The following is an 18,208-nucleotide window of genomic DNA, read 5'->3' on the forward strand; positions in this document are numbered from 1 at the left end:
CATACAAATACCTAGGCGTCACACTGTGTAACAACTTATCATGGGCTACACACGTTACTAACGTCATTTCCTCGGCTAATAAAACTCTCGGATTCTTACGACGTCATCTTCGCCACGCCCCACAACAGGTAAAATTACTAGCATATAAAACTCTTGTCAGGTCAAAGATTACGCATCGCCAGTTTGGAACCCTCATCAAGTTTACCTTATCAATGCGCTCGAGTCACTTCAAAACAGAGCAGCCAGATTCATTCATTCCTCTTATTCGTACGATATCAGTGTAACATCTTTAAAAGCGGAATCCAGTTTAGCGCCCCTTTCACTTCGTCGTCGTATTTCTAGCCTCTGCCTATACCATAAATTTTTCCATAGTTCGCTGCGCTGCGCTCCCTACATTGCCCCGCCAGCCGGCATATCCCACCACATTCGTCATCCTTTCCAAGTGTTTCGCCCCCGTGCCCGTACTGTTACCTGTGCCGCTTCTTTTTTTCACCGTGTTTCTGTAGACTGGAACGACCTCTCCAATGACATCGCTACCATCTCATGCCCATCCACATTCGCCGAAGCTGTTACCAACCATTTTTCAACATAACACTTGTTCATTTGACTGTATGTACCCACCCCTTATGTAATACCCCCAGTGGGTCTTTAAGGTATTAAAATGAAATGAAATGAAATAAACTGTCTTGTGCTGCAAAGAACATCCCGAAAAACCCAAACTAATTCAACTTTTTATGAATAACCCAATTTTTACCCGAAACGGAGCTCTAAATAGAGGTAGAAAAATGTGGCCCGATTTTTAACCCCCGAATTCCAGAAAAATTAAACCTGGAAACAAAAGGCTCTATGTATAACCTTGTGACTAGTCCGTCCTGATACAAGCACGGAAACATTTCGCTTGTCCTGCTATCCTTAAATACAATGCAGCTACTATAAGATTGCAGAGTTGCATTGAATATCCAACTTGTTCCATCCATAAAGGCAAGCAACCACACTGCAGCACTTCTGGAGATTCTCTGAACACAAAAAGAACAGCAGCTTCAAAACACAAACTTTTATTTTTGGCCTGCCCAGTTGGTAGTGTCTTCATTCCATGTGCTACTTGGCTGTCAGTGTTGACAGGTAGGCGTCGTAGGCGGCCTTCTTGTAGCGCAGTGCAGCCTCCACTGGATCCGGGCTGGCCACAATTCCACGGCCCACAATAATGATGTCGGCACCGCGTTCCGTTACCGCCACCGCAGGGTCGCAGTACTGCTGACCCAGACTGTCTCCGGCCACATCTAGCCGTACACCTGCAGATGGCACCTCATCAATTCCCACAAACGTTTTACTGAAACCATGAAAATGCTCTGCCTAGATGCGCAACCAAGCACCGAAGGCTCCACTGTGCAGCTAGTAAAGACGACTGCAAAGAGTGCCTTTCAGTATACCTGCATGCTTAGACTGCCAAACAACTTTGTGTGCCCTGAAAACTTTTGTGAACAGCGAAAGCCAGTTTATGCTTCAGTCGCCAGTTTTTTTTTTTTTGGTGTGCCGCAAACACAACAAGTAAACAAAAGCTTGAATGAGTGACGCTGGTCCTGCTGGCATCAGGATTTGAGGTGAGTTTATATGCTACCCATCATTCCTGCCCAGCTGGCCGTATAAAGCAAAACACGGGCGGGCGTAAGACGTCAGTAATGGTAGAATACACCACCTAACGTCAATGTTGCAATATTACGCCTCTTTCGATTCGCAACTTCACTCCTGACAGGAAACAGGGCCACGTGGCCACCAGAACCCCATGCACTGACCTGAAGCTCGGGTCCACGGCTAAGAAACATGTCAACAGTTTTAGCACACGTGAGACAAACTGGTTGTATCGGTTCCTCACCTGGTGTCATGTGGATGTGCCCTGGGTTGTGGGAGACCCGTGACTGGCAGACAAAACCCAGCACAAAATCCGGGAAGTCCTCGGCCATCTTCACCGTGGCTGCATCAACCAATTCGCACTGCCTTAGAAATGCTTACCTCAAGACTGGCCAACAATTGGTCGGCAAGTTAAGAACCAGTGCTAATTGGCAGCCACTGCCATCACACTGCACAACTGCTGCAAACACTGCTTTTCTACAAATCGGCCATGTTGATGATGAAATTGCAAACACTAAATTACTACGTCATTTGGTAAATGAAAATCTATTTTAGAGCATGTTTCGGTACACTTTTCTCAACAACCAATAGAGCGAGTGTCTACCTTTTAATATCATTTTTATCCTTGCTTTATGCTCTTTCAACTGAACTAATGGCCTGGTAGTTCACTTCCTCAGTATAAAGGTTATCTTTAAAAGGGAAATATACAATGGAGAAACACGTGCAGGACTGAAAAAGATCCACAAAAGAACGTTTCCTGCCCCTTTCGAAAAAAAATTACAGGGAAAAACTATCGGCAGAAACGCACGAACAAATAGCCCAGTTTTAAAGAAATGTAACTGTTGAATGAAGTACACTTCTAAATTGACACTTTCACTTTACAAAAATGTCGATTAGGATTTCTTGGCGCAAGATCAGAGTGGTGCCTTTTATATATGCTTGAAGAATTCAGTCCACATTTCACGTAACGTGAAATAAACTTCGCAAGACATTCGATCCGTCGATGGCAAATAAAGAAATTAGCGGAAATTTTTTTTCGTGCCGTTTTTTTTGTTATGATTGCTTCGCCTCCTTGCACTAGTGCACTGTGGGGAAGCCACCGCAGCGGCACACTGTCACAGCATTGTTTCTTTAAATGTTGCTTTCCCTAAACCCGGCCCGCTCGTATGTAAGCGCACTGTTGTACAGTGAAACCTCGTTATAGCGAATAGGTAAAAAATCTTAAAATAGTTCAATACGGCCAAAATTCGTAATATAAAATTTTGCTAGAAACTCAGGCTGGAGAACCGGAATTTTGACTGGGAAAGAATGACAACTTGGAGATACGTTTACCGTAGTTTTAGCAGCACTCTGATGCCGCTCGCGGCGACTTCGAAGGCCGCAAAAAACCGAGCAGCAAACATCAGTTAGGTTGGCTTCCCTGCACAGCACACAGCGGCGGCAGGTCAAACGCCAGCTAGGGCGTCTTCCTCTCATCACAGTGGTGTCGTGTGAAAACTCTGACGCCAGGCCGAAAGCTATCACCGTTTTCACCACCTTCGCTCCGTGAGTAGAGAATGTCTGCTGGAGAGCTACAAGAGCCCACCATGTCGCTTATTCCGAGGCAATATCAACGGGTGTGAGAGATGCAAACGGATGCCGACAGCCTGGCTACTAGCTGTTCTCACCACTATATCTTCTGTGGTGCTGTTAGCAAATGCAAGATAAAGAGTGAACCCTGACACGAACGCTCGCCAAAGCCTGCTGCCTACCATCCGTCTACTCCACATGTAATGCCCCCTCATGGGCCTTTGAGGTCAAAAATAAATAAATAAATCCGAGCAGGCACAACGTGGCACTTGCCAGTTTGATATGTCCATTTTATTGCAAACTGCATTTGGTGTACTTACTATAAAGCAGGAAATGCATGTGTTTGTTAAAAATGTTTAGGAACAGTTTGATATAGTCAATAATTCGTCATATCCACGCTTGTTATAATGATGTTTGACTGTAGTTCTCTCATACTGCGCCCCCTAGTCCCTGGGCACTGTGAAGCAGCAGTCATGTTTCTCCTCAAGTCGCGTCCCTTCTGGAACAGCCAGCTCGTGTGGCCACACTGACGCAAGCAACATGTGGTTGTTTTCTGCTGAGTTGAGTGAGTGTTCCGAGGGCATCAAACTGAAAAATGCATAACGCGAGCTGGTACTGGCTGGCAGCCGGCCCCTTCTACCAATTTACGGTTTGTGGTTTATGGGGTTTAACGTCCCAAAGAGACTCTGGCTATGGGATGCCCTAGTGGATGGCTCCGGACAATTTTGACCACCTGGGGTTCTTTACAGTACACTGAAATTGCACAGTACATGGGCCTCAAGCATTTTGCCTCCATAGAAATGCGACCGCCATGGCCAGGATCGAACCCGCGTCTTTCGGGCCAGCAGCCGAGCAGCATAACCACTCAGCCACCATCTGGTATGGTGTTACTCGCAAGAGAGAGTTTAGAAAGAAGAGGCGTCCCATCCAAGGCACTATTGCAATGGCTGTCTGCAGGCTTCGCTCACAGTGATAAATCATGAAAGCGCCCATCATCGGTCTAAAGCTTGTGCCTGAGGCCTAATATGCATAATGTGAACTGGTTCAAAGGACACTGTCGTATTAAAATGGTTAAAGGAACAACAAACTGCCTTTTTTTCTACAACTACTGTGAAGATGAGTTCCACAAAGGAAATTATGTGTAAATTTATTGGAATGATTAGTGCAATTTTTAGATGTTTAGTTCTTGGTCAAGGGGAGGGAAGGGTTCCTGAATTTAAAGGATCCATTTCGTTTCATTTCTTTCTGCCATTTAATCCTTTTTCTATATGACTGGCTCACGTGGTGCACCACTGATTTAATGCAAACAGAGCTAGTTAAACAGGGACACTGAGCATGGCGACACATGCACCATTTGAACTGAATCATGCACCAAAAGCCGACCCAAACACCCTGGTGGTTTGCTGGTTTATAAACTTTTCACTGCAATAACGTCAACAATGTACCAGCGAGGTTCTACAGTGCTGATGAGGTGTCAATAAGCGTCTAAGCAGTGCCTTTCACGCCAGTTGGGCCCAGACGCTGCGGAGCAGTACGGCAAAGCGGTTAACTCACCATCGGTGTAGCTCTTGCTTGTAAGTGCATTGGCAGAGCTCATCTCGGCTATCAGCACACACGCCTGCTCCGGTCGGCTGGCCTGCACACAACAGCCACATCAAGAGAGTTCAGTAAATGTGGTGCCGTCTGCATTTGCACACTGAACTGCACACTGCGGTCTTCAACATCAGTGTTCAGATTGAGAGATGACGGAAAGGAATTTGTTTGTACACGGTGCTCGTGGCAGGCACAAGACGAAGGTAATCGGAGACCACGAGGAGAAAGGTTTGTGCTATTGTGTACTAAAACCAGTCAATGATGATGATGATGATCTACAGCAGGATCACACTTCCTAGATTCTAGCTGGCTGGGCCTTGATTACACACATCACAGAGAATGCAGTTAATCCTACAGATGGCAGCACAAACATATTTACACTTCCACTTCTAGCCCATCATCTGTTTTCAGCTAACAACAATGTGCCTGAAAAAAGAAAGAGAACTTGATAATGAAGCAATAGGTGCCACAAAGTGTCCACGTTCAGCTACAACAAAAAGAATAATGAAGTGTAGATCTGAGCAGCAAACTGCACAAGCCGACCACTGTTCTGTCCATGGTGGAGAGAAGGGGCCAGTTGTCTGCCCTTCCATTGCTGCCCAACTCAGCAGTCCTCTGTCCAGACTCGTGGCCCCAAAATATGAAAATTAAAGGGGTACCAAGTACAACTCCATTAATTTTAATTCGTAGCAAAAATAGGTTCTATGGCTCCTTCCTGCTATGTTGATTTTTGTCACACAGCAAAAGACACACTGCCTGTTGAAATAACCGCATATAAAAATTTTCCTTCCACCCGATTTAAACTTGCAACGTCTAGGCTGAAAAGGACTCCGTGATCACCAGTTTCAAGCGAAAGCCAGTTCAGCTTGGTCTCTGGGATTTGCTTGTAAAAAACTGTGTCGACGCACCACGGTCTACCAGCGAAATTGGCCGGTGATGCCAACGCCCATATTACTTTGTTTTTTTTCTTCGCTTTTTCTGGTTTATAGGAGTTCCGTTCTTAGTAGAAGTAGAGTTCTTGTCATTACAACGTGGTAATCTATCAACGCAAGCCAACCTGAATTTGTCAGCAGTGTTCCTGTAAGTTCGCAATGCAAACATTTTTAACTATAACACACCATCACTTCAGTGCTTCTGTTACACTACAGTGCTTGGTGCTCTAGTGCAACATCACAGTGGCTTCCTTTCCTTTTCCCTCATGCAACTGGCAGGGTAAGCGCCTTCCTAACTGGCGTCGTGTCAGGCGTTCTCGGGCGTCCTACTGACCTGTTGCAGTGCAGTCAGGATGCCCGGTCCTGGCAGCGAGTGCACTGTCACCATGTCAGTCCACTGGCGCATGAAGAATGGCCCGCCCGTGTACTGTGTCTGCACTGTCTGCCCAATGTCTGCAAACTTCCTGTGCCACAGTCAAACATCCAGGTGTCGGAAAAGAGCAGCACATCGAAGGAAAGATCCGCCACAGTGGCTCAGTGGTTATCGCACTCGGCTGCTGACCTGAAAGACGCAGGTTCGATCCCAGCCGTGGAGGTCGAATTTCAATGGAGGTGAAATTCCAGAGGCCCATGTACTGTGCGGTGTTAGTGCACGTTAAAAGAACCCCAGATGGTCGAAATTTCCGGAGCCCTTCACTACGGCATCTGTCATGGCCCGAGTCGCTTTGGGGTGCTAAACCCCCATAAACATCAAAGGAAAGCCCTGCTACAATCCCCTGCCCACCTCGAGCTGGCTGCACCAAAAAAACATGTTAAATTCGGAGACTTTCTGTCTCCTGTACGAGGTACAGGAAAGGTGACAGCAACTGCTGTTTCATATCGCCCACTACCGAGCGTGCCTAGATCACATGACCACAGCAGAAGGCATATTCCATGGCCACGTGATCCGCATGTGCAATAATGTTGGCCAGCAGTTGAATCCAATGGTTTTTTCTCCATGACAAGCGACACCGACGCCATTTATACCACGACGTCTCACTCATAGCCACTGCAATAACAAAGAGCAGCGAGACCTTCATTTGCTCTGCTCATCATATGTGTGCACTACTTCCTGGATGGTGCAGCAAGAGGCACCTTGAGCCACGTTTTGGCATTAGTTGTGCAACCTGGGACCCACTTAAGAAAAAAAAAAAGTCACACATGATCAATAAGTTTCTTGCGGCAGAGTATGCGTTACCATTATTGTTCCCCCCTGACTGTGGCTGGTGGCGTGATCCAATCCAGCAATCACAGTGCACCACGCCACAACCCCCACCACAGTTTTTCTCTCGCCACCCGTGGCCTACCACCGACTCCTCACCCTGTCTTTAGTTCCCCCTTGCCCCCTCCCTTCCTACTCCCCTATCGCCATTTCCCGCTCCCCAACTTGACTCCGCTCCCTCGATGCTTCACATGGCACCACCAATGATGGCCACTTTCTGTGCTAATGGGGTTTTTAAAAAGACACCATTCCTTTATGGAAAAGAAGTGTTGGCAATAACTGCACCGCACCATCACCTCATCATGACAGTGCATCCAATTCAAAGCACACTGTCATGATGAGGTCATCTTCCCAAGAGTGCTGACTTCACATTCCCCCGGAGAGCACTATCATTAGCCAGACAAGGGGCTTTGTTTGCTAACATGCTGCAACAGTCATGACGACACAATCTACCCTGATGAAAGTTGTCTGCATTGCTGTTGGTGTCGGAATGAACAGGATGTCTACAATTTTCACCTTTGTGCAAATAAACAATATGCAACATAAGAAACCTTTGGCTAGAAGAAGCATTTCTCAGAGAAGAACGTGCAGTGCTTGATTGATAGGAGAGTGCAAGCCTCCCTCTAGACTGAAGATGCACTGGCACGACCTGCAGCAGATGCACAGTTTCTGTAGCCACGTCCTCTACCTTCCTTGCTTTATAAATACAGCAATGGTTAAGCAGAGCATGGCTGCAATTATCTTGTTCTGTCCTATTAGTTCATACAATAATGTCACATACAATACGAATGCCAACCAGTAACACACACCTGTCCTCTAGAATCAGGAAGTCGTGCTTGTTGGCAAGTTCACGCAGCCGCGTCATGTCATCGTGGGTGAAATCCGTCAGCATGTCGACGTGAGTCTTGAAGACGCAGATGTGTGGGCCCAGCTGGTCAGCCAGCTGCACAGTTCACGAAACAAAAGGATGTGCATTAATCAGAAAATGTAAGTTTTTAATTTTTTCCTCCCCCCGCAGTTCACATTAGCTTTACAAACCTCCTTAGCTGTGCAATCAAATTAATGGTTTTTGTTTCTGCTGCAGCGGCAACATCCCAAATGAATCAGCTGCCTCAAAAGGCACCCAACTGCATTCCATGAGACGAGCACTCTAAGAGCATAAACTATATAGTAAATTGCTGGGCCAGTTGGTGGTAATATTCCATGACTAGAGCGCGACGAACAGGACATAGGAGAAGGAAACACGCAGGGACACTCAGTGGTGAGTCATGTCCCTGTGTGTTTCCTTCTTCTATGTCTGGTTCGTCACGGTGTAGTCATGGAATAAACTATATGTTTTATAGGAGACATATCAGTCACAGACCTACGCAATGAAATTGCAACACCACATAAAAAAATTAGGATAGCTTATAATGTGCATGATGGCCCACAGGCCGCATTTTTTCTGCAAGACATAGAAAACGTGCCTCTTTATTTCTTTGAGTATGCACAGGAACAAGCAACAGACCACTGCCGCCTATGAAACCTTGCATCAAATTGATCTGGCACAAGCCTTCTTTGCATTTAACAGCCACACTGTCTTTTGGAAGTGGCAACTGGTGCTTAGATGTGCACACCCGCACCATCACTGGAATGTCTAGAAACATGGAGGCTAACGAAAACGGTTCAGCTTAAGTTCAGGACAACAGAGAGAGCTATGGAAAAAAATATGATAGGTGTAACGTTAAGAGACCGCAAGCGGGCGGAGTGGGTGAGGGCACAAACGCATGGTAATGATATCCTAGTCAAAGTCAAGAGGAAGAAATGGGCTTGGGCAGGACATATAATGCGAAGGCAAGATAACCGCTGGTCCTTGAGGGTAACGGAGTGGATTCCAAGAGAAGGCAAGCGTAGCAGGGGGCTGCAGAAGGTTAGGTGGGCGGATGAGATTAGGAAGAGAGACATGGGGAGGCCTTTGCCCTGCAGTCAGGCTGATGGTGATGATGATGAATGTCGTCAAGGTTATTTGATACCATGGTGACCTCTCTCATCAGCTGAGCTTGAATTCGCTTCATGCACAATTTAGGCAGGGTTCACGCTTAGCAGCATAAAGGCTCCCCAACTTTTTTTCTAAAATATTTCTCTACAACTTAGGTTGCAAACCTGCAGGAAACAGACTTTGTTTTGTAACTAACAAAAAGCTTGCCATCCTTCCAACTATTCTTTCAAGTTCTTGTCACATTATTCTAATCGTCCTCTTGTTAATAAAAGTCTAAGATGATATCCGTCATTGTTGATTTTCTTGCAGACCTTTATTCAATACATAATGCATCCTTTACTAACGCGTTTATTTCAATGAGTTTATTCATTCTGGAGCTTCCTTAAACTTAGGATCACAGTTTGTGGTATGTGGATTTGAACGTCCCGAAGTGACACATAAGGGACACCGCAGTGGAGAGCTCCGGATTAATTTAAAAGAACGTCACGAGATTAAACCAACATGCAAGAAAATTTTCAAATCCAATTTTCTCGGCAATAAACTCATCTGACCCAAAAAGAGGCAAAGAATAAACTTTCTGCTGAGAACAATAATTACATGCAGTTCTCTTTGGCGTCACCTTCCTTTTAGTTGCTTTATAGACTGTAATTGCTTATAGAATATTGTTTCACCGTACAGACAGCCACAGATTGATTCAATATCGGACGTTTCTGAGGGGCTGTGCGCCTGTACACTCAAGTTTGCATGAAACTTAACCAGGAAGACACAGTAGCCAAGACATGCGCGGTGTCCCTCGGCACATTTTGAGAGCTGTTTGAGGCCCTAGAGGCTAGAGAGGTTCACAGCTCCAGTGTCACCAGCATGGCACAGCTGCAAACCAGCCCAGCCCAGATGCCACTCAAGTGAGCAGAATTTGTCACTGTACCTGCAGCATCTTCTGGGTGCAGGTGACATCTACAGCCACGGCCAGGTTGGTCTGCTTTTGGTCCATCAGCCCCAGGAGGCGCTTAGCCAGCAGGCAGCGCACCACCTGGCTGCGGTGAGCGTATGTCTCCTGCAGCACACACAGCAGAGAGCACGGGTGTAACATGCCACTCTTTAGGCTGAGGCTGCTTACCACAGACCTCCTTCACGTCACGACGTCTGAGATGTAGCGGTGATGATGTACTCTTGCTGACATGCAGACTAGCGCTGCAGAAAACAGCCGGTCTGTCTCATTGCTTGGTGCGCAGAGTTCACTGAGGAACTGTCTCACTATAGTTGTATGCAACTCAAGAATTAAGTGGGGGACCTTCCAGACAACGCCACTGACTTATGCTTAGTCTTGACGATGCAGTCGACTGCATTACAACGGGCAGTATGCACCTGCTAGCGGCAGTGGCAGGTGCAGGGCAGGTAAAGGCGATGTCATGACAACAGGCTGGTGTCATTGGTGGAGGGGGGCCTCCTTTGAGAGGCATCTGCCACTTCGTTCTTTAGCCGCATCAAAATACAGCAGGCACCGAAAGCACAAGAAACCACGCTCAATAAGCCTTCCTATTCCAACGACATTCAGTTAGCAAAAGATTAGCTGACCACAATGAAAAGGAATCGACACACAGCATCCAGAAGGTGTACAGGTGCTCCCTGCCTCCCACAGTGGCATTTTAGCCATGTCTCGCTGCTTGCTACTGCTACCCAGAAGCAGGCATCCACAAATAAGAGCACATGACGAGCGCAACAAAGCTGCTGCAGCCTTAACTGCTTCCTGGCACAGCTGTTTAATGCGCGATGACGAAGAACGGAAACAGCATCCAAGCAAATAACAGTGTTGATTGGTATATGGACACAATTTAAAAGAGATGCTAATCAAAATTCTTTTATTAAGAAGCATAAAGTAACAAAATGTCACAAGCTTGCAGAGCCATTTTTTCTTGCTTCAGTACGCTAAGTTATTTCTCTTCACACTTTTCTAGCTTTTACTGTGTTGGCAATAATCGTACAACAAAATGTGGTTTGGGCAGAGTCTTGCATCATCAATTTTAGAAATACACAATGAAATAGCTTCTTTTCCTCCTTAATGGGTTGAACGAAGAAAACCAGCCAAAGCTGCCATCGTGAAAGAAAATGTACCTTCGTTTTTTCTTTGTGCACTTTGTAATTTGAACATAACTTGCATGAATTTACACAACATACAATAGATCTAAATAAATATCTACCCTCTAAGCACATTAAAGATTATAGGTGCCATGTTTCATTGGTGTATGGCAACTAAAAGGAAACAGAAAAGTGAACATGCACAAATCTTGAAAAGTGGCCAGAATTCCTAAAGAATGCACAGGCAATCATGCACTGTGATGTGAAAGGTCTGCCTCAGCAGTGTTGGCTGTACATTTTACATTGACTGCCCTCCCACTGCATCTTTTAATTTGATTTCGCCGTTGTCGTTTCGATCCACTTATGCATCGGCTACTGCATGGAGGCTTGGTGGGAGATGCATTTGTACTGGTTGGTGCTCTGGAGGACGCACTAGAGGAGGCTTCTCTACATAATCAACGAACAGCACATCATGAGCGCGGAACGGAAGTACCAGGCGGACGGAAGTGAATACTGGCGCCGCAGCGGCAAGATGCCTTTAAATCGCCGTGTCGCTGTTCTGAACGGTGCGCCACGGGCTGGCGGTGAAGTTGGGACGACAAAACTACGCTGCCACTCTCTCTCTCTCGGCCTACCAAAGGAGGCCTGCCGACTGTCCACAGCCCTGCCCTAGCGCGCGGTAACGACTGCAATATGCACTTCAGGCCCGACGACGAATATTTGGATGAGCACTTTTCGAGCAGGTCATATCTAAACACAGCGCTACATCGGGAAAAAACCCGGGACATTCAAACAAACGAGCTTACGACGTCACAAACCTACATGCGCATTTGGCGGGACTCCGACGGAAGTCCAGATTAAACGAAACTTCAATCCACGCCATTGTCCGTCTGACGTAACATGCCTTGAGAGCATAACAGAGGCGTACATGGCACCCGTCCTTTCCGCGGCGCCATTCAAGGAGTGATGACGACAGAACCTCGCGTATCACAGCTGGTTCCCGAAGAAAGTTTGCATGTGTGATAAGAAGCAAGTCAACGCAGTGCCACCGCGAATTATCACGTTAGTAAAGCCGTCGCTGCTTCTCCTTTCATAGCGCTAAAAGAATCTTACCTTTTTTCCTTCAGCGCTGACGAGCTTGAAAGGCGCGCCAATGACGTCACCATGGCAGTTAACTAGCACAGTGGGCGGAGTGGGGGGCTTACCACCACAGGCACCCTGCGCTTCCTTTTGCGCCGGCCTTTAAACTTGTGAATAGTTCGATACTTCCCTTTACGAATGCGCTTTTCCGGGCCTGCCATAACTAACCAAGTGCCTGTGTTGCGAGTGTTAACTGTGTGATCGTTCTGTTTCAGTAGCGCAGTGCCTTCTATCATAGACCTAAAGGATGACGACAGATGAAATGAAAGCAATATTCGGAATTCATACATACAGTAAAACCTCGTTAATTCGAACTGTTTATTCGAAATCCCGCGTAATTCGAAGGTTTTCGGCGGTCCCAACAGTTTGCATGCAAATTTTGCCGGATAATTTGAACAGCCAGCGCGCCCTCATCCGGATAATACGTCAATTTAAGCCATGGCCTTCGTGATTTTTCCATAGTGCCAGTCTCTGAGGCCAGTATAGTTGCCGGAGTGGAAGCCAAGCGGCACTTTAAATCAACTTCCTGTTTCCGGTGCTTTGTTGTGCCTTAGTGATCTGCACCAGTTTTGGAGGCTAGCTTTAGTTGACAAAGCAACAAGCAGGTGCCACTAGGTCAAAATTTTGCTGGTTCCGTTTCCGTTTTTGTTGTTTGTCTCGCTTGTGGCAGGCACTGCTCGTTATAGGATAGGAAAACTTTTAATATCCAACAGAAAGAGGGTAGCCAGAGGGCTACCCGCCTAGACGACGGCCGAAAGGTCTTGACTCTCGGCGGCGGCTTCGGCCAGTCGGACGAGTTGTAACTGAGTCGCCGGGTCGGAGCTCAGTAGTAAGGTCTCCCATTGATCTTTTGTGTTAATACCTCGTCCCTCCCGGGGAGCATGAGGACATTCCCATAGTATGTGGTCCAAGGTGGCCCTAAGTTCGCAGTTCGCGCATTTTTCTGAAAATTGCCCTGGGTACATAAGACTCCAGAGGGCCGGGTTTGGAAATGTGTACGTTTGTAACCGGCGCCAGTTGATGGCTTGGTATCTGGACAAGGATCTATCCGCTGGAGGAAGTCTAGCTCGTTGCAAACGATAGTGTGTAATTTCTCTGTAGGTCACCATGCGATCCCTGTCTGTAAAGACCACCTCGCTCGGGTCCGCCCGGAAAGAAAAGCCTCGGGCGAACTCGTGGGCCGTCTCATTACCAGGCAGGGATGCATGTGCTGGTGTCCAGACTAGCGTAATTTTCCGGTCTATTACATGACGGCTTAGAATTGTATTCGTTAGAGGGGAGATCCGGCCCCTGCTGAAATTTAGTATGGCAACTTTGGAGTCACTGATGATGTATCTCGCTTTTGTGACTACACAAGCCAGTGCTATGGCAGCTTCCTCTGCAGTCTCTGGGTTACCCAAGAGTATGGAGGCACTGATTTTGAGGAGTTGTTTATTATTGACGACCGCGACGGTCATCGTGTTCTTACCATACTCAGCGGCATCCACGTAGACCACGTCCTCGTCTTTGTAGGAGCGGAAGCGTTTCTCTAGAGCCTCTGCCCGCTTGGCCCGGCGCACTGAGTGATGAATAGGATGCATATTCCTGGGTAATGGGGGTACAACTATATTGTCTCGAATTTTTCCGAGCATGTCAACTTTGGCGGTTGTTCTGTTATCTCGGCTAAGATTGAGTTTTTCTAGAATGGCCCTGCCGGTTGTGGTCCCGGCTAAGCGTTCGATTTGGAACGTTCTCACTGCTTCCGTAATTTCTTCCAGAGTATTATGCATTCCCAGCTCTAGGAGGCGGTGAGTGGATGTATGGATGGGCAATCCTAGAGCTTGTTTCGTGCATCGCCTGATAATTCCATTTATCTTTTCCTTTTCTGAAACTTTAAGGTCAAGGAAGAGGGCAGCATACGAGATACGGCTTACTACGAACGCCTGTACCAGCCGTAGGAGATTCTGCTCTTTCATGCCGTGTCTTCTGTTGGCAATCCGCTGTATGAGCCGCATAGTTTGTTGCGCGCAGTTTTCCATCTTAGTTATTGCATCACCGTTATACCCGTTGCTTTGTATAATCATTCCTAAAATTCTGATTTTTTCAACATGAGGAATCTCCGCCCCTTGAGTTTGTAATTTGATGTTAGGGATGGTTCTAGTTTGTCTGTGATGCAGAGGTCTATAAAAAAGAAGTTCAGACTTCTGCGGTGAGCATTGCAAGCCCCTACGGCTGACATAGTTTTCGACCTCATTTATGGCCTTCTGTAGCGTACTTTCGATGTGCGCGTCGTGGCCACGGGTCATCCACATGGTGATATCGTCCGCATACATGCAGAAATTCAAGCCATCTATCCCCTCCAGTCTCGTCGGGAGCCGTATCATGGCCACGTTGAAGAGAATAGGGGAAAGTACCGAACCCTGAGGGGTGCCTATGCTGCCCAAGTGTATGTCTTGAGACTGACTTTCACCAAAGTGGATGCGCGCTATCCTGTCTGAAAGGAAATTGGCAATGTAGTTGTATGTGCGCTCCCCGACGTTTAAAAGAGCCAGGTTTTCTAGTATCGCCTCGTGTTTTACATTATCGAAAGCTTTAGTGAGATCAAGTCCCACTATTACTTTCGCATCCAGCGACTTAGTGTCTAATATGTCGTGTGAGCTGTATCATGACATCTTGCGTGGACAAATGCGATCTAAAACCTATCATCGAATGGGGGTATAAGCCGTTGTCTTCCATGAAATTGTTTAGTCGCGTTTGTATGACATGTTCCATCAGTTTTCCAACGCAAGAGGTGAGGGATATAGGCCTTAGATTTTCTAGATTGAGCGGTTTCCCTGGCTTAGGTATGAAAATTACCTTAGCGGTTTTCCATTGTTGGGGAATCTCACCCTTCTCCCAGCATTCTTGCATGAAATTGGTCAGCGCCGTTATAGATTTGTCATCTAGGTTTCTAAGCATTTTGTTGGTTACACCATCGGGTCCGGGGGCTGATTTGGTTTTCAGTTTTAGTATTTCTGCTCGAACCTCGAATTCGTGAATAGGGGCGTCTAGTTCGCTGTTGGATTTACCCTCATAGCGCGGTAAGGTAGTTTTGGTGGCGGAGCCTATATATCGACAACGAATTGCATCGAGGAGTTCCTGCTCCGAACCTTCAAATTTATAACCTAATTTCTGTAAATTTTGTCGCTGTGTTAATTTGCTACCTTCTGGATCGAGGAGGTGCCGAAGGAGGTTCCATGTTTTGGCGAGGCCGATATTGCCCTCAAGCTGGTCGCACATTGTTTCCCAGTTCTGATCGCAGAGTCTAAGTGCATATGCCTCAATCGCTTTGTTGTGGCGCGCTAGGCGTCTTCTGAGATTGCGATTCCACTTTTGTCTCTTTAATCGCTTTTCCATACTAACTTTGGCCTCCCACATATGAAGAAGGCGGCTGTCAAGTACTTCAAGTTCCGCGTTGTCGTCGAGCGTTTTAGTCGCATTCTTGGCATTTCTGCGGAGTTCCTCCGCCCATTGTTCTATGTTTGTGATTTCTGCCTTTCTCCCGTCCTGGTTACGAGCGTCGCGGAAAGCGTCCCATTCGATAATATGCGGGGAGCGCGTTTGGCGCTTGGCAGGGCCAACGTCAGTTTCCGTGACAAGTATGTAATGGTCGCTGCCTAGGTTTAGCAATGAGTTGGACCAATTAGCTGTACCCGCATTCTTCACCAGGGTGAGGTCTGGGGACGTGTCAGCGCACACGCTGTTACCCATTCTTGTGGGGGTAAGAGGATCCATGAGCAGGGTGAAGCCCATTTGCTGTATGTCTAGCCATAGCTCTCTCCCCTTCGTACAGGGCCGCGGGTAGCCCCACGCAGGGTGGTGGGCATTGAAGTCACCTAGAATAACCAGTGCGTGCTTGTTGCCGATACGCATCACTTTCCTGAAGAGGGAGTCGAATTTAACTTTCTTTTGACTTGGAGTGCTATAAATATTCAGAATGAAAAGACTGCGTTGAGTCTTTGTGGCCGGAATAAGTTCGACGAGGACGTGCTCTATGTGGCGGATGCCCGTGTCATGTTCAATGGCCGTAATGTTCCTTCTAACGAATGTGGTAACATTAGGTTTGTCGCCTATGGCGTTAAAAGCTTGATAACCAATTAATTTTGACGCGCCTCCAGTCTCCTGGAGGGCGATAACCTCTGGGTGGACCTTCAGAGACGCAAGGAGCTGCTGGAGGATCGGCCTTTTCCGCCGATACCCCCGGCAGTTCCATTGCCACAGCAAGTAGTTGTTATTCTTTGTGTATATGGCCATGTTGAATTTGCTGAATGGTATGTTCCACAGTTTGCTGCCATATATTGATGGCTAAGAGCTCATTCCTGTGTCCTTGTGTTACGTCTGTGAGTCCCTGTATTGCGGAGAAAATCGACTGAATTTGGTTTTGCATGTTAGTTTCCAATGCCTGAAATTGCGCTTGTATTTTGGTATCCAGGGCCTGAATCTGGGTCTGAATGTTGGTCTCCAGTTTATGGCAGACTTCCTCCAGCGTAAGTTCGGGTTGTGCGCCCTCCAACGATTTTCTCTTGCTGGGTGATGGTAGGGATTTCTCCACCTCCATTGTACTCTCCTGGGTATTATGTGGAGGTTTTTCGGCTTCCTGTCGTTTCTTATCTATCTGGATCTTAAGCGGCAGCTGCTTCCTAAGTTCCGCGTTTTCATTTTGAAGGGCCGTAACCGCCCCGGTTAATTTTTCCACCATGCGTTTAAGTTGTAAGATGTCCTCAGACCCACCGGGTGGATGGGTATGGGAGACCTTATCTACAAAGCTCACCCTCTTGTGGTCATCCGGCACGTTGGTCTTGTCCGTGGGCGGCGTTGACCCTTGCTGATGACACTCAGAGCGTCCCTCGATTTTGGGCCGGTCTCCGATGTTCCATTTGTTGCCAGTGTTGTCCCACCCCCTGGAAGCGGAGCGCTTGCGAGAGCTGGAGTGGCCCCTGGAGCTGGAACGACCCCGGGAGCCGGAACGACCCCGGGAACTGGAACGACCCTGGGAGCTGGAAGGGCCCTTGCAGCTGAGGCGGTCCCGGGAACCCGAGCGACCTCGGGAGTTGGAGCGTCCCGTGGACTGGCCATGACCACCAGAGCCTGTCCCCGACACCAGGCGCGGGAAGGAGTCCTGTCGCATGTGAAATCCCCCTTCTGCCCTGGTTCTTGGTCTGCTCTGTCGTACAGATGCGTTGTTCTCGCTGTCTGTTGTTGCCTTGCTCTCATTGTCTTGCGTTCGTTCCTTCCGCTGTCGCTTCTTAATTATGTGCGGGGTTCTGTACAGTTCCCGGCACTTCCTGTCTCCGAGTATGTGCCCTTTCCCACATAGGGCACACTTTGGGTCACAAGTATGTTCCCGAGGGGGGTTGCTCATACCACATCCTCGGCACTTAATGTTGTCTGGGTTCGGGCATACGTCGGCTCGATGTCCGAGTTGGCCACATGTGACACTGACCTCATATTTTTTCTTGTAGAGATGGCAGCGTAGCGGCATACCTCCATAATAAATCCAGTGCGGCACTGTCTCATCTTCAAAGAGTAACAACACGCTGCGAGACTCACGGCCAAGTCGCCTGACTCCCATCACCTCCGGGTTACGCGAGCACTTCAACATATCTTGAATGAATTCCACGGTGTGCGAGACCGGAATTCCATGTATGACTCCTTTCCCACAGCCGTCCGGAGTAGCCAGGTAGACGAACGCGTCAACGCGTCCCTTTGGCGTTGGAATGGGGCCGATTTTCAGGTACTTTTGCATCCTCTCCTGGCTGTCAGTGCCTATGAGAATCGAGTTTTGCTTGTGGCTGACGAGCACGATATCTTCCTTAACTTCCGCCGGTTTAAAACCTGCCGCTATCTTCACCGCGTCCGCCACTGTTGCGTCAGTGCGTTCCATGATCAGTTTGAGACCCCCTTTCGGTCTGAGCAATATTTTATGAAGCTCAGGGGAGAGGCGCGGCTGCTGCGTGTCAACAGATTGCCTCGCCAGCTTCCTTCCCTCTCTCTTTATCGCCATTATGTGCG

At 47.6% G+C, this 18,208-nt stretch overlaps 1 protein-coding gene across 1 annotated transcript in view; it reads right to left on the reverse strand.

Moving 5' to 3' along the window:
- Window positions 1-1,039: 1,039 nt before the first annotated feature.
- r-l (rudimentary-like) overlaps window positions 1,040-18,208 on the reverse strand; it is a 33,629-nt gene continuing 16,460 nt past the window's right edge. The window contains exons 6-11 of the mRNA XM_077644111.1: window positions 9,888-10,016; window positions 7,794-7,927; window positions 6,058-6,187; window positions 4,753-4,834; window positions 1,874-1,972; window positions 1,040-1,292 (exon numbers count right to left, since the gene is read on the reverse strand). Coding sequence (XP_077500237.1) covers window positions 1,099-1,292; window positions 1,874-1,972; window positions 4,753-4,834; window positions 6,058-6,187; window positions 7,794-7,927; window positions 9,888-10,016 — 768 coding nt within the window. The 3' untranslated portion in view covers window positions 1,040-1,098. The remainder of the gene's footprint in view (window positions 1,293-1,873; window positions 1,973-4,752; window positions 4,835-6,057; window positions 6,188-7,793; window positions 7,928-9,887; window positions 10,017-18,208) is intronic.

Source organism: Amblyomma americanum, chromosome 11, assembly GCF_052857255.1.
Source record: "Amblyomma americanum isolate KBUSLIRL-KWMA chromosome 11, ASM5285725v1, whole genome shotgun sequence".
Classification (NCBI taxonomy): Eukaryota; Metazoa; Arthropoda; class Arachnida; order Ixodida; family Ixodidae; genus Amblyomma; species Amblyomma americanum.